The sequence below is a fragment of the Mus musculus genome, chromosome 6 (assembly GCF_000001635.26).
Source record: "Mus musculus strain C57BL/6J chromosome 6, GRCm38.p6 C57BL/6J".
In the NCBI taxonomy this organism is placed as follows: Eukaryota; Metazoa; Chordata; class Mammalia; order Rodentia; family Muridae; genus Mus; species Mus musculus.
Window position 1 is genome coordinate 106,723,796 of NC_000072.6, and position 25,472 is coordinate 106,749,267.

At 40.3% G+C, this 25,472-nt stretch overlaps 1 protein-coding gene across 3 annotated transcripts in view; it reads right to left on the reverse strand.

The window, feature by feature from the left end:
- The window catches only part of Il5ra (interleukin 5 receptor, alpha), a 38,663-nt gene extending 13,421 nt beyond the window's left edge, over window positions 1-25,242 (reverse strand). The window contains exons 1-10 of one of the 3 annotated variants that reach the window (NM_008370.2): window positions 25,052-25,242; window positions 21,724-21,785; window positions 21,278-21,314; window positions 20,469-20,553; window positions 18,857-19,002; window positions 17,339-17,477; window positions 14,565-14,718; window positions 14,301-14,488; window positions 11,910-12,055; window positions 7,998-8,136 (exon numbers count right to left, since the gene is read on the reverse strand). In NM_008370.2, the coding sequence (NP_032396.1) occupies window positions 7,998-8,136; window positions 11,910-12,055; window positions 14,301-14,488; window positions 14,565-14,718; window positions 17,339-17,477; window positions 18,857-19,002; window positions 20,469-20,541 (985 nt within the window). In that variant the 5' untranslated portion in view covers window positions 20,542-20,553; window positions 21,278-21,314; window positions 21,724-21,785; window positions 25,052-25,242. Of the gene's footprint in view, window positions 1-7,997; window positions 8,137-11,909; window positions 12,056-14,300; window positions 14,489-14,564; window positions 14,719-17,338; window positions 17,478-18,856; window positions 19,003-20,468; window positions 20,554-21,277; window positions 21,315-21,723; window positions 21,786-24,019; window positions 24,327-25,051 lie in introns of those variants that run through there. The other 2 variants (XM_030255194.1, XM_017321406.1) reach the window with 2 other exon arrangements.
- Between the last annotated feature and the right edge of the window lie 230 nt (window positions 25,243-25,472).

The window sequence follows — 25,472 nt, forward strand, 5'->3', positions numbered from 1 at the left end:
GCCATTTTTCTGTGGACCTGCGGAAATAACTACAGGCTGGCAGGTTGTACTGCTGGCTACTGGTATCCAGTAGACACAGAAGGGAGAGGTTTAAGCCTAGTTCTGTCTCTTGGTGCTGAGGTGGCCTTCCTTGAGCAGTGTATTTGTTTCATTTTGTGTATTGCTTTGAAGCTGGGGTAGGAGTGAATGAGTTAAGACAAAGTGCTTAGCGTCTGTGCAAGTCCACAGAAGCCAATCAGTCCATGTTCGGGGTAATTATGATGGAGATGAATACATTGTGTCAGAGCAAAGGCATCCAGTTAATTTCCCCAGATCCTCAAGGGAAAAACCACAGTTGTAGTGCTGCCTGAATACTTAGGTTAGGAGACATAAATGCCAGGTATTCTGGGTATAAAGGAAGAAGAGGATCAGAAGTCATAGTTAATCCCGTACCTCAATGATATGAGTTGAGATAAACATTGCATTGCGATGTCAAGATGGCTTATTCCTACAAGCCTGAAAACCTGAGTTCAGAGCCCACATAAAAGTCTGGTGCAGACGTGCAGGCATTTTTAATCCTAGCAAAATCCTGCAGGAATATGGGCAGATGAGATAGGAGAATCTGTAGAAGTCTGAGGGTGAGCTAGCCTGATTTGTACAACTGCGCAAAGACAAATGGGAGAACCAAGATCCGAGGACTGTCCTGTGACTTCCACAGTGGACTGAGGCACATGCACGTGCATAGCCATACACTTATGAATCATGGGTTTCAAACCCTGGACAGATGGCTAAGGTGCCTATTCTACATATCAAGCGAAATTGATCTCCAGGTTCTCAGTCCACACTAGTTACAAGGTATGACTGGCACACACCACCCTCTATTGTGAACTTTCCACCTATGGACTGGGCTTCCCCGCCCCCAGAGGCTCTTCTCTATATAATCCAGACATGTTACAACTCCCTTCTCTCTCCCTCTTTCTCCCTGTCTCTGCATTTCTTTCTCTCTGCATGCATGTGCTCTCTCTTTCTCTACTTAACTCCCCTGTCTCCCTGTCTGCATCTCCATTTCCCTAGGCTCCTCCTGTGAGCTAAGTGAATCTTCCTTCCCAGATCTGCCTCCAATAAACCTGCCTCCATATTCTCAATTAAGCTTGAATTGGCTTGTTTCGACGGCAGAAAAAAAAATATTGATGAAAAGGCGCACACACACATGCACTGGCGTATCACACACGGAGAGACACAAAATGAGTGTCATGCACAGCATGAAACATTTAGACAAAAACTGCCTGCAGAGGTCAATGTAAACATCTCCAGTGCTTGGCCTACATGGAGCCTGAGCAGGCCAAGAACTAGTAAAATGAAACCTCTCTGCAGCAGTCTACAGCGCAAGCAAGGTCTGCCCTCTTGTCTCAGTTTCTCTGACTGGAGCACAATAATTGGGATGAGAACATCAGTCAGCATTCACAGGTATAAAGGTAGTCTTGCTGCTGAATCCTAGGCCATTACCAGGTTTGAGCATCTCCCTCTCCCTCTCTTCCCTTTCCCTCCCCCCTCCCCCTCCCTCTCCCCCTCTCCCTCCTCCCTTCCTCTCCCTCTGCTCCCTCTCCCTCTGCTCCCTCTCCCTCTCCCTCTCCCTCTCTCTTTATCCCTCTCCCTCTCTCTTTATCCCTCTCCCTCTCTCTTTAGCCCTCTCTCTCTTCCTATCTTTCTATTAACAAATGATATTTGGGGAGATATCCTAAATACTGTGAATAAACTTATCTTGCACAGAGCCAGGGATAGAGTCCTTCCTTGGCCTAAGTATTAAGCATGGAAGATTGATTGATATGGCCACCAAGAGAAGTAGCTATACCTGAAATTTAAAAATGAAATAAAATAAAAATCCTTGGTAGTATGGAACAGAGCCTAAAAGCTTAATGCAACCTTACCTTCAAGATGGTAGACCAGTCCCACAGAGCCAAGGTGGTCTGGCCTGAGGCTTATCAGGCAAGATCCAGCCAACCTTGAAACCACAGAAGCCTGAGTCAAAGAAGCAGTTTGACTCAACTGCTATGTCTGCCCAGCTGAAATCCCCCACTTGTAAAGAAAATTCCAAAGTGGCAGCTGTGACAGTAGACGAAGCGGGGTTTCCCTTGCTGCTGATGGCTCACCTATTTTTCTTTCCAAGCATTTCCCCTCTGTCTTGACCCGGAGCTTTCCTTCTCTTACCTTGTAAAACTCTAAAGGGACAGACTTCTTTTGAAAGCGCAGAGAAAGTGAAACTGACCCTTTCCTCGTACCTGTTTCCCTTTCTTCTTCCCTATTCTGCTTTGTATCTTGTCTCACAACAGTTTGGAAATTTAAGAAGAAAGGATGAGAACAGACGAGAAAGACAGAGAAGGGCAAACAGACAGACGATGAAGGGAGCTGCTCGAAATCTACAGGCACAGAGGAAAGAAGGGGCCACAGCTGGAGCTTGAGTTCCTTTGATAGACTGTGGACCATGAAGGAAGTACATTCAGTGATCTTCAAGATAACACCATCTCCTCCCCGCCCTTGAGTCTATAAGCTTCAGGGAGAGGGAAATTGCTTTGCACTTCTGTCATGAACACCAAGTCAAAGAATAAAAGTCCTCCTTCCATCCTGCACGCATGCCTGTGTGTCGCAGCTGTTGTAGTAATTATTTAATCTCAGTTGGGATATTTCTACCCTGCCTTTGATCATTCAGTTCCCAGATAAAAGATGCAAAACTTTTATATTTATAATAATCCTTTAAATAGCACTAGAGCTGGACAGATATCTACCCTCGAAGCTATTAGTATCTACTTCCCAATCAATAATTCCATGATAAGACTTGCTATGTTTTTGCTTGGCTGCTTTTATTCCGACTGGCCAGCCCTCATGGTGAGCTTTCAGAATCCCTTAGCCCATGGCATCTTCTCATCTTTCCCTTGTTCTGCCCTCCTCTCTACCATTTCAGGTTCTCTGTAACCATATATCTAAAAACTTGCCTATTTCTAATCTCTCCAGTATTTGGCTGTAGCCATTTTTATTTAACTGATAGTTTTAAATTAAGAAACAATGTTTGCACAACAAACGCTGGTAAACATGAGATTTCACTCGTAGGCACAGAGCTTCAGGTACAGTATTTAGCGATTTTAGCATTACAATGCATAACAACAGATCACAACTAAACATGCCACATTGGTTTTTGCTTAGCTCTGATACCCACCCCAGGACACATATTACCCTGCACACTCACACACACACACACACACACACACACACACACACACACATATATACACACCCTGGCTCACACCATAGCAGGAAAGTGAAGGCCAGAATCAAGTGAAGGCTATGAGCAGCATGTCTTTGTTGCTGAAGGATTTGTTCCAGTAGATAGCAGCAGTCACCCTGAAAATGGTGTCCACACTGCTGACTGAGCCATGTGAAAACTGGGGTGACTGAGTCTTGTTCTGCTCCCAGGTTAAGTGCCACTCATCTTAAGCCTAAACAAAGCCTTTTAGAAGAACACATTTTCACTCACTTCTAATAATACCAGGTCCTGAGTGGCAGATACAGCCTTCACTGAGAGTGGAGAAAGCTCGTTGTTCACATGAAGCAATGGTTCTCCACCTTTATAATGCTATGACACTTTAATACAGTTCTTCATATTGTGGGTAACCTTCAACCATAAAATCTTTTCACTGCATCTCATAACTGTAGTTTTACTACTGCTATGAATTGTAATGTAAGTATCTGATATGCAAAATAGCTGATTTGTGACCTGGGAGGGAGTCATGGCCCACAGGTTAAGAACCACTGTTGAGTCCAGTGATTTTCAGTCTAATCTCTTACCAAAAAACAGGTCCGATCCTAGCCAGGGTCAAAGCTACAAATAAATGCAGCCAACATTCTCATTTCCAGGGGTCAGGATGCATAGGAACATTTATTTCTAAAATTATTTTATGCTTAGTACCTGAATAGTGTCAAAGAATAGAGGAGAAAAGAAAGCATGAAAAAGAAAATAGTTTCAGTGCCAGGGCCCAGATCAGGAAACAGGAGATGGCAGAGATAACAACAGAACAGAAGCTGGACCTTCAAGACTGAGGAGAGAGACTTTTGAAATTGGGAAGTTCAGCTCTTAAAGGAGAAGCTAGCTGATGGAGGGCAGTTGATAACGAGTACTGATAAAACAAAACTGCCACTATAGAAGAAGAAGAGGAAGAAGAAGAAGAAGAAGAAGAAGAAGAAGAAGAAGAAGAAGAAGAAGAAGAAGAAGAAGAAGAAGAAGAAGAAGAAGAAGAAGAAGAAGAAGAAAGAAGGTCCATGCTCTGAAAATCTCAGAGCAAGATAGTAGATTCAAGGAAAATCTCTAGCAGATAGAGCAAGCTTCTTTGCTGGCTGTACTGTTCACTTCCATCTACACTCCCGGTGCCTATTGGACTGACCTTACCAACTAGAGCAGAAGCCACCTGCCTACCCCAGTCCCCTACACCATCAATCCAACTTCCTCTGTGTCTCATTCTTTATGAAACAACCTCGGGTTATAATGGGTTAATTAGCTAATTTAAACTATTCTAATTTGCTAATTGGTTCATATGTCACATATTTGGGGAAATGACACATTAATAGCTACTTCTTGGCTATTTGACAATGACTAAGTCACTTAATACTGCCAGGCTTCTATTTCCCTATCTTAATTAAAATAATAGGGGTGAATTTTATATCAAAGGCATGGGTGATATTTCAGTTGAGGCCAATAGTGAAAATCCAGGAGGGCTCCCAGGGGCCACTTGTAAGGCAATGTAGGAGAGAAGGGAGTCTGAAGGAAATGAACTTAGCAGCAAAATTGCGGGATAGACTGCAAGCTGAGCACAATTATGGTATTCTTCAGGGGTAAGGAAGAGCCATGTGAAATATCCCTGAGGGGCTTGGACTTCCTATTATGTTTATTAATCATCTTGATGAAAATGGAGAGTCTGCATTGATTAAATTCACTAATGATCCCAAACTGAGCAGGGGAGTAAATTCCAAAAAGGATGGATTTATAAGGTAAGCACTAATATTAATCAGATCATCTGCATGAACTGGGTGGCAATGAATGAAATAGAATTTGCAGTAGTAAATAGCAGTGAGGCACACCTAGGACGGGAGCAGATGGAAGCAGCCAGATCCAAGCCAGGAAGCTGTTATTTAGGAAATGGTAAGAGAGCAGGAGAGTGGAAAGTGTATGATAGACTCTCGATAGGGTTCACAGTCTTACCCACAATCCTTTGGTGGTGAATGTTGGGGAGTGGCAGTCATAGAAGCAATTAGGGAACAGTCACCTTTACAGATAAGGAAACTGATGCCCAGAAAGGTTAGCTGTTAGGTCCTAGAATCAGAGTAGTAGAACCCAGACTGGCATGGTACTTCACTTAGTCTCAGACATGTGGCAAAGACTATCATCCCCTCTTAAAACCTGAGTTTATTCTCAGAATTCTTCTCCAAATTATACTGTGTTTTCTAACTTGGTTTATTGAACCACAATCAGCAGAGTCATGGCTAAAATCCAGACCTCCTGATTTTGTCTACTGCTGCTTCCTCATCCCAAAGTTTCAATAGTCAACACTGTCTAAGAACTTCAAAACTCAAGCACTCAAAAAGCACCATTAACTCTTAGCCATGACCCTGATCTTGATCTCTACCATATTTATCTGAAGTCTTTTGGTCTGTATTAATATTTGTCTAAATTTGTTTATGTGGCAAAGTTGGGACAACAACGATAAACATCAGTAGTTTCAGGTTTGTGTGCTTGATAAAAGCATAAACCATTTTGTAAATGGAATCCACGGGCTACAAATAAACAAAGCTCACGGCACACCTCAGAACAACAGTAATTATCTGGTTAAAAATTCCTGAGACTGATGAGTCTTGTCACAATCTTGCAGCATGGAGTGAGTATTACTTGTGCAAATGAAGCATTTTTTAAGAGAGTTCCTATCTGTATCGGGTCAGGTTCATTTAGTTGGGTGTCAACCTGGGGGAAAAGGGAGGGAGAGGAAGACTCACCTCAGCAAAATTATGAAGTAGGTGAGTCCATTCAAATTTCAGTTCCCTTCATCTTCCTTTCAGTTCCTCTCCCCAGGAAACGCATGGTGCTGCTCTGAGCCCAAGTGCCCATCCCCAGATGTTGTCATGGCTGTGGCACAGCACAAGGCTGTTTGGGTTGGGTATTGAACAACTGTTCAACTGGGACAACGTTCTCCTGTAGGAGGTCAGGGCAGCACGACCAGACCTAGCTCTGTGCTCCACCTCTTGATTCTTCCACTACTCTTGTCTCCTTGTCAATGTACTTGGTAAACATCAGCTGTGACTCAGACCACACAGGGCACAGGTCAGTGCCCAAGAATTTCCCATGGACTCACACCCTGTAGCCCAAGTAAATGAATTGCTACTTTAGTAGATAATTTTAGCATGTGCCTGAAAGAAATTTCTCCTTAAGTATGCTGTCAAAATTGCCCTGGAATATCCCATAGGTTTTCAGAGATGTAACCAGCCTTAACCACAAAATCCTCTATGCCAATCTAATTTGCTAAGTACTTTTCAACATGTAGGGTCTTACCGCACCATGGCAGAGTGCTAAGAGACTGGGTCCTAGAATAAGTTAATCTAGGGTTCAACCCATCCCTGATGCTTGCAGATGTAAGCAAATGACCTATGCTTTCCAAATCCATCCAGATAAGAATGAGTTCTTGATAAACTTAGCTAAGGGAATACATGAAAAATCATCTAGGATGCTGTTCTGAAAATGTCTACTTGTACCAGTAACTTTCTTTATCCAAGAAATACACCCCTTCATCCATAGTTGCTACCCATTCCCTGTTATTTGTCATGAATGGCACGCAGTTAATTTGATCATAAATAACAGTAGGTGTAAAACCAACACAGATGTCCAAGAGATGCCTAAATTAGTAGACCTATATACTATCTGTTAGGCTAAAGGTTCAGGGATAGTTCCAAGTTTCATGAACCCTAATATTATTCAATTTTAAAATCCTTTAAAAGGGAAACAAATATATAAATTCACACCCGAGTATGGCAAAATTACAATGATGGGGACTAGAGTAGTTCTTCCCAAGGGCTACAGATGAGGAGCAAAAGAGGATGGGTGTGTTTTAAAAGGCCAAAAGGAAGAATTGTGTGATGGACTGCTTGGCATCTTGACTGAGCTGTGACATAAGTGTTAAGCATGCATAAAACCCAAGAAACAGAAATAACGACACATTAAATCTGTATGCTCCAAGAAGTATGAAGGAGTGATCAGTGCCAATTTTGTAGTTTTAAAACTATGCTGAAGATTTTGCAAGATGTTGCCATTGGGAGACACTAGGTTAAAAGAGGACCGGATGTCCATTTCTTAACACAGCTTATGAATCTGCAATTCTCTGAAAATAAAATACCTACTCTAAATAAATAGAGTTTGGGAAGATGCCTCAGCAGGTAAGAGTGCTGTATAAGCATAGGGGACGGAGTTCAAATTCCTCACACCCATGGGAAAACCTGGGTGTGGCTGCCTGAGGACCTCTAAACACAACGCTGTTGTGGGCAGAGGCTGGAGGACTTCTGGGGTTTACTAGATACCAGCCTAGCTCAAGGTTCAACAAGAGACCATGTTTCCAAGGGAACAAAGCAGAGAATGATAGAACAGAATACACTGTCTTTGGCCTCTGTGAGCACAGAGTACTCATGCCTGTACAAACGTACAAACTTCACTCATGCATGCACTTAGAGACACACAATGTGGTTGGGAGCACAACCAGAAAAATCTAAATAAAAACAAGAATTGGACAAAATAAAATAAGCCTGGCAAGTGCTAGGGAGAAAGCAGGACAACTAGGTTTCTAGGACATCCATGTCTAGTTGCAGACACAGTAGATGGTTGGAAGATTAGACAGTCAGTCAAGATGAGACCACTTCAAGACCTGAGTGAACATGTACACTTTCCGGGATTTTCCACTGCCACTGCTTTTAAATACACAACAGGGACTCACCCACATAAATAGGTTGACTCCACTCGCCCCACCTTCCTGGCATTCTGCAAGGTGAGCTCACAGCTGCTCTCACTTGAATGGAATATGTAGAAACATCATCAATTTTTGAGATGAACTTATTGGCGATCAGTTTTTCCTTCTAAATGGGAAAAAATAACATTATAATAATGCCTAGACATGTAATTTATGTAAAATACCAGCTTGAGAGGTCAAATGTGGGTAATGTGGCTCATTATTTAACAAGTAATCTAAAATCAATAGAGCATAGTTATGAGTTTATTCTACAGAGTTCCAGTGTGATTTCTTGGCAGTTACCCCGAGGGAAAAAGTGATCTTGTAACTGAAATAAATAAAATGGTCAGTTGAAGGGCTAGGTGATGCTGTGTGGACAAATTAATGTTTCAAGTGGAAAAGTTGGAGTCAGTTCCAACAGCACACATAATCTCTGTTACTTTGCCCTTCCACATTGGTAATGTCACAGTTCTAAAAAGCACATAGTTTGTATCTATCTAGCCTTACCCAATGGCCACAGCCTGCATGGGCTTTCCTGGTCTATTGCTTGGATTGTCCTACTAGCTCAAAACCCTTCGTATGCATGGTCCCACCCCCACACCCAGCCCCACCCCCACACATCCAACTTGCACACTGCTGCCAAAATTACCCTTCTATCCTGCAAACGCTACACTTCTCTATCAGGAAAAATCCATGGGTGCTGCTCATTGCCCATGACTAGGGTGTTACTATAGATGCTGTTTGGCTTTTAATAAAAAGTTCACAGAGCCACTCTGAAGTCCCTATGTAAGGTTCAGGGTTACATGTCTAGTGTTCACCTGGTGTTCAGGCCCGCTCAGTCACTCCCACTTGGCTAAAGGAAACATGCCTCCCTGGCACACCTCGGGGTTATTCCTTTCCTCACACCCCTACCAAGCACAGTGTGGTTGTGGTACATGTCAGGAAGTGCTGATTACCAGTCTCTGATAAGATCAATGCTGAGAGTGAGAGCACAGTTTAGAAACTGGGGGAGCCGTTGGACATTGCTGTGACATCCAAGCACGTGAATTGTGCTTGCACACATATTGGTTTGTACATTCCTATCTTTGGCTGTGTGTGTGTGTGCATATGTATGTGTGTATATATATATATAATATTTATGTATATAACATTTAATATATAGTTGAAATACATATATATATAATATATTTTAGTTGATCCTTTTTAACTTATTTTATGAAAGTGCTAACCTATGGTAGATTAGAAGTTTACAAAAGAAAGCCAGTCCTTCACAAAGACTATTTCTGATCTCCCCCAGGTTGCATTCAGCTCTAGACTACAAGGTTGCTTTGTCTCCTCTCTCCTCTGCATTTTGTTGATCTTTCCTATGACAGGGAGGCCCTGACCTTATTTGCCAGAGTAGGACTTATCTTATATATTGATTTACTTTTATGTGAACCACCAGCCTGGCAGGACACAGGACAGTAATATGTCCCATGATTTGGCACATAATTTAAAATTAATAGGGCATAGGATTTGGCTTATTCCAGACTACAAAACAAAACAAACAAACAAACAAACAAACAAACACAAAAACAAGGCCTTATCTCTCTTTATGTGCTAACCCCTAGAAGTCAATTTGTAGATATTGGTTTAACTGTGTTTAGTTTGTCTTTTCTTGGGTGTTCTATGTTTCTGGGCTAATTTCCACTTATCAGTGAGTGCATATCTAATGACTTCTTTTGTGATTGGGTTACCTCACACAGGATGATATCCTCCAGATACATCCATTTGTCCAAGAATCTCATAAATCCATTGTTTTTAATAGCTGTGTAGTACTCCATTGTGTAAATATACCACATTTTCTGTATCCATTCCTCTGTTGAGGGACATATGGCTTCTTTCCAGCTTCTGGCTATTATAAATAAGGCTGCTATGAACATAGTGGAGCATGTGTTCTTATTACCAGTTGGAACTTCTTCTAGTTATATGCCCAGGAGAGGTATTGCTGCATCTTCCAGTACTATTATGTCCAATTTTCTGAGGAACCTCCAGACTGACTTCCAGAGTGGTTGTACAAGCTTGCAATCCCACCAACAATGGAGGAGTGTTCCTCTTTCTCCACGTTCTTGCCAGCATCTGCTGTCACCTGAATTTTTGATCTTAGCCATTCTGACTGGTGTGAGGTGGAATCTCAAGATTGTTTTGATGGCATTTCCCTGATGATTAAGGATGTTGGACATTTTTTCAGGTGCTTCTCAGCCATTTGGTATTCCTCAGTTGAGAATTCTTTATTTAGCTCTGTACCCCATTTTTAATGGGATTATTTGAATTTCTGGAATCCAGCTTCTTGAGCTCTTTGTATATATTGGATATTAGTTTGTCTCTTTAATCATTTTTAGATGCATCTATTTATGTATGTGCATGTATGCCACAGCACACGTGTGGAGGTGAGAGGATAACTTGAGACAGTCTATTCTCTCCTTCCACCTTGGAGGCTCCAGGAAGCGAACTCCTGGAAGCATTCTGAACAGCGAGTGCCTTTATCTGCTGAGCCATCTCACAGGCTCTTAATTTCTTCTATTGTAAGGCATGAGGTGAAATCCTGACTTCTCAGATTTGTGACTGTATTCAAGTGGGTAGGGCAGAAATGGAAAAGAGCCATGCTGCTGTGCAAGCGACTACATCATGCTTTTCTTCTTGCATGACTGAGAGCTTCCTGGCTGGGGGTATGTGTCATGCTCTGCATGCACGAGACCCTCTGTTCAGTTCACTTCACCCAGTGATTAAAGCCTCACATTGGTCCCTCATTTTCCATTCCCCACTTCCTGGCAGCCGTGATACTACGTTCTGTTTATATGTGTTTTTACGACCCTTGGCATCTCACTAAAGGCAGAATCATATCCTAGTCATATACTATTTGTCCATTGTCATGTGTTTATTTCACCTTGCTTGCTGTCCTTAGGTTTATTCATAACATGTATCAGAATTTCCTTTCAAAGACTGAATAATGTCTCTTTGTTCATGCATGCGTGCGTGTGTGTGTGTGTGTGTGTGTGTGTGTGTGTGTGGTGTGTGTGTGTGTATGTGTGTGTGTGTGTGTGCCATTTTGTCTTTGTACTCCTATTCCCTGGTTTGGGGTTCAGATTGTTTGTTTTCAGGTAAGAATCTTGCTATTCAGTCTAGACTAGCCTCGAATTTATAACATTTCTCCTATCTCAGCCTTTGTCTTGGGTGCTGGAATCATAGGTGTGTGCCACCAAGTCTGACTCTATTCATCTGTTAGTGGATATCAGGGCTGTTTTAGCTCTTGGCTATAGTGAGTAATGCTGTTGTAATCATGGGGTTCCAAGTACTCTTTTGAGACCCTGTTTCTAAGTATTTTGTATGTATACCTAGAAGTAGAATTACAGGCTCCTAGGGTATTTGTAACCTTTGGAAAACTTGCTTTCCTACATTGCCCAATAGTTGTATCATTTGTATTTTTGCAAAGCTCTTACAAACGAGTTTCATTTTATTTTTTGTATTATTTTTGAACCCAAAGTATGTTCTTTCAATATAAAAGTCCTGTAAGATTTGATTTATTTCTGTAATACCTCGGGCAGATGTAAGTTATCATTGACTTTCCTAGTACGTAAAAACACCCAGGGCAGTCAATACTGAAACTTTTAAATCAACAGTTCCCAACCTGTGAGTTGTGATCCCTTTGGCAAACCTCTATGCTCAAAAATATTTACATTACAGTTCATAACAGTAGCAATACTACAGTTATGGAAATAACAGCAAAAATAAGTTGAAGATACCACAACACGAAGAACTATACTAAAGATCACAGCATTAGGAAGGTTGAGAACCACCGTTTAAATGTTTCACAAATACTGAATGCCTATCATGGAATACTGGAACCATATGAAGAATTACCTGAATGTGACCATTTTTTGTGTTGTAAATTTTCAGCTCATAGTTAAAGCAATGATCTGGAAAGGCAGAAAGTGGTTTCTCCCACTGTATATAGAGAGAATTGCTTTCAATTTCCACTGTGACATTCCTTGGAGGATTCACTTGGTCTAGGTAAGACGGAGAGAGGTCAGTGGCAGGTCTGTACAATCAGTGATCAGGGCTGCTAGCTCCAACCCACCCTTCCTAAGATATGTTCTTCTCAAGGTTTACCATCAGGTCTAAATCAACCAGTGTCAAAGCCACAGGAAGCAAGTAGCTTCATATGAGGTTCTTGGTTTGGCTGTACCAAATAGACTTACACATATAGAGAACAGAAATCACTACAATGAAAGTGATTGATTGATTCTTTTTCCCTCTCAGCTCACTCACTGTATTGTGCACTCAGCATCTCTTAAGCTTTCCAAGATAGACTATGCTGATGGAGAGACCGTAGACAATGTGTCCCACCGCCATTTCCCAGCAGGGGGACAACTCTGAGTAAATCACTTCTCCTTTCTGGCTTTAGTGTTTATTTTTTGTTATTGGTAGATTGTTTTCTTTGGATTGTTTGGTCAGATAGAACAAGAAGCTTCTGAGTTAAAAGAACATTGAGCTAATTATGTCTGTACAGGAGTGAAGCACTTCCACACTAGCACCAGGACCTGAGTTTAGCTTCCCAGCACCCAGGTGAAAAGAGCTGTAACCCCAGAGCTGGTGGCGGTGGTGGTAGTTGGGTATTTCAGGATATTTGATTGTGAACTCTGTGAACCTCAAGACTGTGTTATTTACTGAAAACAAAACAAAACTGTTTCTAGTTGTGGCATGAGTCAGTCCTTAGCACATACCTTTAATCCCTCTGGCTGGAATACAGACATGTCTTTAGTACACATCTTTAATTCCAAACAATAATGGTAAAGTTAATTTGTAGAAGGAAGAACCCATGTTTGAAAGTGGTGCCTAACTGACAAATCAGAGAAAGATGTTACAGAATAACATATGCCATGCCGGGCTCTCACAAGAGGAGAGAGGAAAGGGGAGTGCCTTAAGAGAGCAGTGCAGAGAGAGGGGGGAGAGCAGGAGAGGCGGCTTTACTGGGAAAGTTGTACAGAGATAGGCTGTAGACAGAGAACAAGCTACACACGGGTGATGACAGAATGTGCCAGAGAATGAGGAGGAGCCAGAAAATAAGAATGAATTCTTAGCTAGAGTTAGTTTGAGGCAAAGCAGAGAAGTTCAGGAGAGGCTAAAAAATGAAGCCAGATTGAAGTTATAGAAAGGAGTTTGGGCCAAAACAGCTGAACTGGCCAGCCAGCTCAGAAAAAAACTCACAGGTGGAAGCGTGAGCTTATTCAGTAGTAAGTCTCAGAGGGCGAAAATAGTCTAGGCCTAGATTAGGTTGTGCAGAGGATAGAAGTTTCTAGGACTAGGACTAGGTTAGTAGACTGAAGCAGTAAACCTCAGATACAATGATTACTTTAGGAGAATAAAAGTTACTTTAACAGTAGGGTAATATGGATAGGTGGATCCTAGGACCTTGCTACCTTAGCAAACCAGTCTAGCCAAAATGACAAGTTCCAGATCCATTGAAAATTCCTTCTCCCCACAAAATAAAGTGGAAAAGCAATCTAAGAAGATATCTTGATGTTATTCATAGGCTTCTAAATGGATAAGCACACCTGTACCAGTATCCATTACATATACATGTATGAGAAAGGAAGAAAAGGGTGGGGAAGGAAAGAGGAAGATAGAGGAGAGGAGGGGAGGGGAGGGGAGGGGAGGGGAGAGATCTGTGGACATATTGTTTAAATGTCTAGAGATAAGTCCAAACCACTGTGAAGGATCAGTGATGATCGGAGAGGGTTAGCTTTGAAAGAAGAGCTAGATGATGGAAAACCTGGATACCTTTGGAGTGCTGAGGGACAATGCTGTGGGGGAAAGGCTCAGAATAATTCTGGGTACAAGCTATTACAATATTCGTGGACAGATATTTCATGAGAGCAGTCAGAACAGATGAGCACTACTATGACTTCTCTTAGGGAGTGAGTTTGCTTTTCCTAGAGCAGCCATTTTCTACCAGGGAGAACTCTACCTTCAATGGGATGTGTTTGAGTTGGGATTTGGTCACAACTCAGGGTAGCAGAACCAGTAGAACATACAAGTTGGACTGATAGATAGGGGCCAAGAATGTCTCTAAACATCTTACTATATGCAGGACAGTCTCCTACATTATTTATGTAGCCTTAAAGTTGGGAACTCTGCCTCAGTAGTTTTCCTATGTTAGCTAGATGGCTGTTTAACATTTGAAAGGTAGCAAAACCCTTTCCTGTGCCAAGTTTGTGCTATTTCATTCACCTTGGGATAAGTCTTTCTTACCAATGGCAAGTGGACTGAACAGCTGATCAAAGGGCTTGATTGCAGCACGCTTGCTTGAGCCATTAATGTGCACAGCAAGCTGCTCAAACCCTTTGCTGTTGATAAATGTCCTGGGAAACCAGCATGCAGTATTTCTGTTCAGTGCATCTCTGCTGTATTCTTGGCATTTTTCAGTCAAAACACCAAACCTAAATTGAAATACCTATGAGTTTTTATAAGGGAAGAGGAAATAGATAATTTGCATAAGTAAAAATAGACACTGACCTGTAGTATAGGAAATACTGTGTGTCCTCAGGGGCATCCTTCCCAACAAGCCAGGTGCAACGAAGGGACACTTGGTATGGCCTTAAGTGGGTGTGGCTACTTACAACAGTGTGTGTGGTACAAGTTAAATTCGTAACCGAGGTTCCAGGAGATCCTAGGGGACCATAAATACAAAGGACAAAACATTGCCTTGATGGCTTCTGAATTTTATGCTTTTGCTTGAAATACTATTGATTGTGAGTGACCACAAGCATCCATTTATAGAAACTCATTTGCAAAGGGCAAATTTCCTGAAGAAATGAAACTGGAGTTATAAAGCCTTGACATGAAAACCTTCTGAGCTACTTTAGATGTAGATATGGATATATGTCTGTGAGATGGATGTTTGAAAGTTCAAGTCTAGTGTCATGTGTCCAGCAACTTCAGCATTCTTGTGCTCTATTTATCAATACCAGACTATCAGGCACTGCCCCACATGATGTATGGATTCCAGTTTTTCTGGCTGTAAATGAGAGGTTTTATTGAGGAAGCTCTCTTGATTCTCTTTCCTTTCTCAGTTATATGAGCCATTCCTTAATATCCATGTCCCATGAATTACATGGATTACCACTCAGGGGATGCGTTTTGGCAATACCCCAAGATCTTATCCTTACATTATAGAGTCAGTGTCCAACAGCTTACAAAAGTCCCCTTAACATGCCATGACTTAAAACCTGCGATTTCAAATGTTTTTTTTGTACCAGATTTCCCAAAATTATGTTTGTGATACCCAGAGCACTCTGTCAAAACAGACTTGTTCTTGTTCCTTAAAGAATCAAAAGAAATATTTTGTGGACTACAGTTAGGGAGAACCTCTCTAAAGAGGAAATCTTAAGTGAGGAAAGAGTTTTTATTTTTTCTTAAAACAGTTATAGGTTGATTTTTTTATCACTGTCATAGAGTATCTTTCAATGGAAAGAGGAGGCAAGAGGAGAGATCCTCCCATTGATATATAGAAGTTGGAGACAAGAAACTGACTGGCTAGTTTCCCTTGTAACACACATATGCATATTATATATGACATATATACATATGTCTATACAATCATACCTCTGTATCTATAATATGGATTCCAGAACTTTTCCTCATGCTAAAAACTTAAGATGCTCAGGTCTCTAATATGATGTCATCTTGCATATAACTTATACAGTATTTGGTCTAATATAAATACTTTCTATATAACTTAGAATATTGAACATAAGTACTCTGGAAATAGTTTAGACTGTTATTTAGATGGTAGTGGCATAAAAGAATCTGTTCACTAGCAGTATGTACTTTAATGCTTTTGTATTAGAATGCTTTTGATTGTTGAATCCATGAATATGGAGCCCATGAATGCAAGCCTTCTCCCTTCCCCCTGTGTGTGCATGTATGTATGTACACATATATGCATCTGTCTACATACTAAGCATCCACACAGACTATGTCATGTCAAAGCAGTTTTCTGGTTCCAAGCCATGAATATTCAGTGTGACTTTTCACTTGGTTGGGTTTTTTTGGGGGGGAGGAAGAGGGGTGTTGAGACAGGGTTTCTCTGTATAGCCCTGGGTATCCTGGAACTCACGTTGTAGACCAGGCTGGCCTCGAACTCAGAAATTCGCCTGCCTCTACCTCCCGAGTGCTGGGATTAAAGGTGTGCACCACCACGCCTGGCTGACTTTTCACTTGGTTAATGGCATAAATTATACATACTTGGTATTAACATGTGTTGGAGGTATGCAGGAAATAATTAAAACTATAGAAACTTAACACTGAAAGAAATATCATATAATTGAAGTTCTTAGTTGGTCCTGAGAGATAGAATAATGGCTTTAAGATATGGCACAAAATTACTCATATTTATATTCCTCTGTATTCATTGAAGCACCCTCCTTACTTAGAGTTAAGCCTGTTGGGAACTCTTTGAAGAATTATGAGTTAATGCAAGCATCTATGTTGCCACTAACACAGTCTCAGTCTAGCAGTTTTGGCTAAGTGAGCCCCCAGGGTTTGTTTGTTTTTTTTTTTTTTTTTTTTTTTTTAAGACTTTGTTCTGTAGCTCTTGGTGTTATTGAGAAGTGGAGAACCCTTGCTGAATTGGGTCTTCTGGGAGGTGTTTGGGGATACATCTTTAAAGATAATTAGACCCTTGTCTTTTTTGTGCTTCCTGTTTGCTTCCTGGCTTTAGACATCTACCACCTGCTTCTGACATAATGCACTGTGTTACCACATGGCCTAAACATGATGGGCTGCCAGGTCAGGGGTGGAAACCCCCACAGAAACCATAAACCAAAATGGGTGTATTATCTTACATATTTGTTATAGTCAAAAGAAAGCTGACTAATATTATAGGCATGATCTTCTTCTCCGATGAAGTGGATAGGAGAAAGACTTGAAAAACAGTAATAAATGTGAGGCTAAGACATATATGATTTAGAAAAATGACATATCCTAGGGTCTGATAGCCTGCCTATTTCTTTTTTCCAATCTTGTGTTTGTATTTGTCTGTGTTAAAATGTTTGATCAAAGCTACCTCTGCTTATAATTACAAGAAGCCCCAGCTTCCACTAGAGTCCAGTATAAATTTAGGGGTGACTTACAGGAGTGTGCAGAGGAAAGCCTATGACAGGCATGGTTGGAATGTGGATGTTGTGGAATGGTATTGCAAGGCACAGCGCTGGTTAATGAAAGGTGGCTTTTCTTTCCTGATTTGAGGGGTGTCAGATACAAAAACTCAGATGCCCCATGTCCTTTACCTGGTGGAGCTTTGAGTTCAGCAGAAACCCAACTGCTGGCCAGAGTTGTATGGCTGCTCTTCAGAATGGTCCTCACGCTAGCTGCAAAGCCTTCATGAAGGGGGGTCACACATTTGCTTTCAGTCTTTCTGGTATCATACTAAAATAAAACCCACCAATCATGACATGTAAGAGAAAAACAACATTAATCAAATAGGCCCTTGACTCCACGATGAAAATGATGCATAAGTAAAATGGAGTGAAATAATCTAAGAAAATCATTGTAAAATTAACACAGTTTCTCAGTAACACATGAATATATTCCTCTTCTTTCTTTTTCTTGTTTTTTTTTTTTTTTTTTTTGAGACAGAGTTTTTTTTCTGGGTAGTCCTGGCTCTCCTTGAACATACTCTGTAGTTCGGGCTAGCTTTGAACTCACAGACCCACCTGTCTCTGCCTCCCAAGTTGTCTTTTATTCTCATCTTTGATGCCAGTCTCCTCTCCAGGAGCAACTTCTTGACATGAAATCCTTTAAAATTTCATATTTACTGCAAAATGGTTAATACAAATTGCACCTCCCTTTCTTTCACCTTACTACAAATGCAATACGTGGCAGTCATGTTACTACATCCCTACCATAAATCAGAGACTCTAAGAAGTCAACTTAAGACCCATAACATAGTACATGAACTTTACCTTAACCTTGGCTTTGCGGAGCCTTGTACCATTTTGCTCACAATTTCCTTCTGGTTTGATTGACAGTTTTGGAGGTATGTAAACAGTACTATCACATACATTACACTTCAAAAGTTGGTAAACAAGCTGTGGAGGTGGCTCAGTCAATAAATTTTACAATAAATGTAGAATTCTAGTCGTATGGCAGGATGCACCTGTAACCTCAGCACTGAGGATAAGGCAGAGACAGGTGGATCCCCAAATGTCATTGGCTCATCAATCTAGCAAAAATGACGGACCTAGCAACTCAGTGAGAGCCTTCTCTCAAAAAATAAAATGTCTTGGAGAGTGGTTAAGGAAAGTGTCAACCTGTGGGCTTCACACACCTGCATGCACACTGGCCTGTATATGTGCACAAACCCACACTAACAAGTACAGAACAAACACATGCTCTCTCTCTCTCTCTCTCTCTCTCTCTCTCTCTCTCTCTCTCTCTCTCACACACACACACACACACACACACACACACACACACACACACACACACATACACACACACACACACGGGGGGTGTAGAGGGAGAGAGGGAGGAAGAGGGATGAAAAGAGGAGGGAGAAAGAGAGGGGCAGTAAGGAGTATTCTTTCTTGAAGGAGAGAATTTTCCTTGAGATAAAACCTATGTTACTGTTTCATCTTGAATAATAGCATTGGTCTAATTCACTTTATAGATCCTACTGCTAACACAACAAGATGGTCTTTAGTAATTGGTTATTTTTTATCAAGACTTTCACTTCATGAGGAAAACTGCAGTTTAGAAGGGAATATTCCCTCTCAGTAGTGATTGTCATCAGACCAGACACTTACTTCGTCTTCTTGTGGGGCATTTATTTTCACGTGATACTCTAGATCAACATGCCTTTGCTCTTGGTCAGGATTTGGGTCCCAGTGTAAAAGAACTTGAGCTAATCCAGTGGCTTTAATGGTAAAATTGACAGGTGGTAGAAGTAAAACTATTGATTAAAAACAAAAAGAAAACCAATGATACAATGCACAGTTGTCCATAAAGAGCACTTTTGTGTGTGTGTACTATATGCTGGGGATGAAACTCAGGTAGATTACCACTGAGCAATATTCCTGGTCTTGAATATATTTTAATTACTTTATTAAATAACATACTGGTTTGTTGTAGTTTGTTAGAATATATAATTCCGAAATAATTTGGCAAAGTTTCTTTAAAATTATTGCTAGTTCATTGTTCAGGTGTTATTTGTAACTTTTGCATGTTTTACTTGAATATGAATAGCCTACTACATTGTTATTGAAGCTGTAGTTTAAAAATAAGCATCATTGAAAAGGTTTTGATAACTTCGGAAGTTCTAATCCCCCCCCCCCCCGCCGCCTTTACAGTAGTATAGAAGATAAGTAGAAAACACTAGGAATGGCGGTTATATCAAGCATGACAACAGTTGTCTCATAGGCATCTGGTTTCCATTGCATAAAAGTACCTACTTAAGAATCAGTAATTCACAATGTAAAATGCATGTATTTCTCATTATGAGCCATAGTCAAAACTATTTGAGTAGGAAAGAGGATTTGTTTTCAAAATAAAATATATCACTTAATTAAAGAATCAGTACCCACTGATTGTAGAGCATCAATGTAGAGATGAAGTAAAACATAATGAGCAAAGAGGAGAGAGTAAAAAGGTCAGAACACATCTCATCTTGGTTATATTTTTCTGGGCATATTAAACAACTTCTTAAAATTTCTCACCCAAATTAGGGTAACACCATACATTGTGATCCACGTACTACAGTCTTTAATTTATTCATTAACTACATTGTCCGTGCTTTTCCATTGACCTTTAAAGGCCCTTCATGACTCTGCACCTGCATTTGACACGCAAGGGTTTCCAGGGCTATCTATGTAGTTCACCTTTATTCCAGCAGCCACTGGCTACTGTGGCTTCTCACATCCAAATTAGCTAGCTAAACCCCACAGTTCATTGCTCTGGATGTACTGTGTATATTTTAACTGCTTCGTGAAATGTGGTTTTAATAGAAAGTTCTATACAGAGCTGGTCTGATGCCATCAGACAAGTTTCCTCTATTAACCTCTGTTATCATACTAAACCCTTAGATCAACAGGTTTTGGGGGGAGGGAGAGAAAAGAGAAATGGTAGAGCTTGTTCTTACTTCCTCTGAAGCCTTTTGTAAAGTTGCCAGGGGAGCTGCAAGTCCTAAATGTGGCCTCCAGAGGCTGCTTTCTTCCACGATGCCCGTTTGTACTCTTAGAATCGAATTTCCCATTGAAGCATAGAATTTACATTTTTGCCCACATGGCCTTCTTAAATCTCAAGAGTTTATACTGTTTTATCAAACTTTCCCAGTAGAATGCTTATTCAGGAGAAAACCCTATTACCTATTTTATAATGTACTTTAACAAAACCAAACATTATTGAGTAGAAGATGCTTACACTTTTTGTGATTAAGTAAGTCAGCTTGCAGTGTTGCCAAAGCTCCCACAAGAATTAGTAACACAGGCACCATGGTAGCCGAATGCTGTTGGAAACATGGAAAACAAAAATCCAAATCACTGTGTTGTCATTTGTAAGGAAGGCTGGCGGCTACTTTCCAACATAAAATAGAGCATTGGTCATTTGTCAAAAGCTTGTCATCTCTCTTGCATGCTGGGAACGCAAACATATGGAACTTTGCTCTTGGGCTGAAGATTCATAGTCTTTGGGAACATTTGACATGTAAATTAATAATTAATTGAGAACATGCTCCCAGTTTGTGCTTGGGGGTGAAACAGGTACAAACAGACTTCTTATTTGACTCACAAAGAATGAACTAAAGTTTATAATATACACAAAGAGAGATGGATCTTCCTGCTAGAATCCAGTGAGCAAATATGTAGAGCTAGAAGAAAAGGAAGAAGGGATCAGTATCCAGGACACTAGAGCAGTCTTCGGGATGGGAAAAGTTCTAAGCAATTAATAACAAACATAAACCCTACCACTTACATCCATGTGCTTTTCAATTAGGGGCTTGGTGACAGAGTGTTATCTAGGAAGTCCTAGGTTCTATCTCCACTACTCTTCTTCCCAAAGTCAATGTGACAAGAAACTTACATTGATAACAATTTATAATGTGAGAAACATATAGTGCCTTTAAAATTTCAGGATCAATTTGTGGTGCTTTGAGTTTGGGAGAGCATGATTTACTGTCTGAAGCACCCAGATGAGAACAGGCCAGGAGAAGACAAAGAAACATAGCCAAATACCTGGAAAAGTGTAAGTATTTCTTCTTGGAATAAACAGCTTGACAACCCAACAAAAGGGAAATAGATTGTTAGATTCAGTAAATGAGAAAAAGCAAACAGTCTCAGCCCTGAAGTCCAACAGGGGCACGTAACAGTTCCTGTTGGGACCTGCGGATCAGAGACCTGGAGTTTCCCCCACAAACTTTCTCAAGCTTAACTAAGGAAGAGCAGTGTGTATTGCTTCCACCTGTGTGTCTCCTCAGTTTAAAAACAAAACAAAACAAAACAAAACAAAACATTATATCTTGTGTGCCAGGGCCAAGAAGCGGGAGTGGGTGGGTAGGGGAGCAGGGCCGGGGGAGGGTATAGGGAACTTTCGGGATAGCATTTTAAATTTGAAATGTATATAAAGAATATATCTAATAATAATAATAATAATAAGCAATTTTTTAAAAAAGATGACTTACGGGGCTGTGATGTAGCTCAGTGGGAGAAGCTTGCTCAGACTCTGGAAGACCCTGGTTAGATCCTTAACAGTTCCACAATAAATAACTTTTTAAATTAATCAATAAGATGAAGCTTTTCTTTATACAATTACTTAAGTGGCCAGGAATTTTCAAAGTCTTACTCCAGTACAGCCAAGGGAAAGACCTTCATTAAATGGATAATTTTTCAAAATTAATACCAGATACGCTTGCTTCATTATTTTGTCTTATCTTACAAAGTCTTACTTAACATGCTGCCCAAGTTAGAGGAATAACACAGCAGCTGTAAATGGACAGCATATAGAAGGCATTCGACTCTTCCTTCTTCCTTTGTTATTTTCAAATAAACTTACTTCCCAGACTTGTGCCAGTTTCCATGAAAGCAGACACTGCATTCGTTTTCTAAATTTTCGACAAGTCGGACATTTCCTGCTAAAGAAGCATTTCTAACGCAATGAGCCTGAGAGGCTCAGCTAACATATCCTTAGTAACAACAAAGATAACTGCTGCTTCAAATTATGAAAGCTACATCTTTAGATGTCAGCATTTCCTGACACAATGTTCTATATGTCCTACCTTAGTGGTTTTCATTAACAATTCTGGGTCAGGAAAAAAAAAAACCCTCAAATTAATACCCTGTAGTGACTTTTACTGACTGGTAAAACAGGAAGTGTCTTAACACAGTGCTTGTAAAAATAACAAACATCTGTTTATCCTTCGCAATTAAATTGTTGAAGTAAATAATGACTCTGCTGAATATCTCAGTGGGGAGGTAATTGAATATTTTATATTAGTAAGCACTCTCCCCTAGAATTTACCTTGTATTCTGATTTTATAGTGCCTGAAAATAGAATTCTCTTTCAAGTTTGATTACTCAAACATTTTTTAAAACGAAGTTTTGGCCATTAATGGCAGCATGATTTTTCGTATCTCCTGATTTTTTTATGTCATAGGCAATACCTTTGAGATATTGGACAGCTCAAGGTGCTCAAATAGGCCACAAATATCTCAAAACTGAACAGATAAATTTCAGCAAAGGCTGGATATTATTGGAGCTTCCGTATCTGACTCTGCTTCCTGTGATTAACTGACTCTGTTTTCCCAAAATACTCCTTGTGGCTGCTTAAAGCACATGACCTTTTTGCAGGAGACATCACCTTTAGTTAGGGGGAAAAATATTCAAGCTTTTTGGTTCATACATTCAAAAATTTCCACTACTATCAAATAAACTGTAAGATACCATATTAAAATATAGTTAATCCAGTAGCTTTATTTATTTGTACAATCTCAAGATGACAACATAATTAAGTCGCTTTTCTCTTGGCTACCAATTAAAATAAAATTCAAACCCATTGCATTATTAAACTGAGGTGTAAATTAAGAAGAATATAGTAAATAAAGATTGCCTACCTACCGCCAGGTATACATGCTCTACCTTTGATGGTGATTAAAAGAAACTTGTTCACGTAACATTTCTGTGAGTGATCTTAAATTTCTTGAGAGCCCTCCTTGAAATTTAGAAGAGCAAAGGAGCGTGATCTCTTTCATGGCAGATGTTTCTAGAAATTAACTTGAGTCAGGCTCTGGCCATTAATGATGGACTTCCCCAGTGTTCCTGAGAATTGGTCAAATTCTGCCGAAGTTCAGAAATATAATTTTCCCTTCCAAATTCATTTTTTTTTTGGCCTGGAGTATTCATTTTACAACCAAAATTAAATTGACAGTCCCATTTTTAGAGACTTTGTTTGAGACTTTGTAGTGACATCTAATTCCAAGCACTACCTTAATGGCAGAAATTAAAAAGCCACTAGGAGAATCCATGCTCTTTTAGAGTGTTGCAAGTAAAGAATTCGCTTCCCCGTTTTAACCCTGTACAGCGTAGTCAGCCATAAAACACAATTTTTTAGTGAGGGTGATGGAGACATGAAGCACAGGATGTGTTTAGCTAGATACACCACGTAACCTCCGCAGTGAAAACTGGACATACTCACAAAAATATAAATGACCAATGGGATGACCCTCACAACACTTTATTTTTCCCACCACTGGACTTCCAAATGATTTTCTAAAATATTCTAAAATACCACCACTATGTTCAAGATGTGGCCACAAACACAAAAAACTATAAAACTCCGTAAAACCAGACCTGAATAGCTGCCACCCTCAGTATTCTGCATAGACAGAGTGTTTGCTACAAGTATCTCAATACTTAACTATATCTCACCAATCCCATTTGGCACTAAGATCCACATAGATGCTTCCTCGTTGGTGGACATACCTGACTATGGATGATCCCTTCAGTTCCACAGGTTCTCAACGTTAGAAGTCGAGAACCACCACTGCCTGTTGTATCTAGCTTTCCATCATAGCCCCAGCACGTATCACCCTGTCAGGTCCAGGGCACATGCCTATCAGTCTTGGTCCAGAGAAGAATAGGGACAAGTCATTACTCAGCCCTTGTGAGGCAAGGCAAGTCTGTTCAACATCAACAAAGGGATGGCTTAGATCAGCTGTGAGGCTGTGTGGGCAATGCCTGGCAAGACTGGCTTCTTGCATGCATTACTTAAAAATTTCCCCACATTGCATGTTAAGTACTGTTAAACAAATGAGACAGTTTGATTTCCAAATCTTGATTATATTTCAAAATATAAATGTTTAATAATCAACTACATATATTTATCACCAGCCAACTATTGAAGAGACCATATGAACATACAGAAATAATAGGTAATGAAGTGTTCAAAATTATAATCCACTGAATTATCGTTTTTTCTGGCCTTCCTCTCTTTCTTTCTTCCTTCTTTCCTTTCTCTCTCTCTCTCTCTCTCTCTCTCTCTCTCTCTCTCTCCCTCTCTCTCTCTCTCTCTCTTTCTTCTTTCTCTCGATTCCTTTCCATCCATGCTTTTTGTGTATCTGGAATATATATCTTCCTGGTTTTAGGTACCTAACTAGTGAGCATAAAGCCAAGTGAGACATCTCATAAGCTTTTTGTACATTTTAGATAAAATAAAAATCACAGATACCAAAGATATTTCAGCAGAAAGCAGAAAAAAATAACTTCAGTTTATGACATCACTACCTTATTGTTGTTTGTCTCTAAATTTGTAACTCTTGAAATTAACTCTGAAACTTATTCTGACTATATCTAACTAGATCTATAGCCTATTTTCTAAACTCGTATATTTTTTTAAGAAGTCTTGTCATTAGATATATACTTCTTTTAATAAACTGTCAACAGCAGGAGGAAACAAATGTCTTCTATTTCCAGGGGTTTTGGCAAAACACAAGACATTACTTTAACAGGACTCACCTTGGTACAAATGAACACATTAGATACAGAGCCATCAACAAAAATAGAACTGCATACCGGGACCTGTCCAGTGAGCTTCTTCTAGTTTGGTATCCCCAGCGTTAGCTCTGTCTCTGCTGATAACAGGGCTACACAGTGTTCTGTTTCCTCTTTTTTCTATTGAAACATTTTCTGTGTTTACCAATTATTTCTCTTTTCCTGTCCCTCCTTTTGGTGAGGGTCCTGGGCGTGTCTCCAGCCTAGTCATAGAAAAAGGTATTTATCTGCCCTACCAACCCTACAGTGAGTCAAACGTTTGATTCCTGGTTACTAAGAAGTACAGTGGCTGCCGAGCTCTGAGCCTGCAGCTGTGCATCTACTCTCTGGGTGCACTGGTGTTTGACTTTAAGGCGGGTTCTTTACTCTTTCATCATCAGAACTG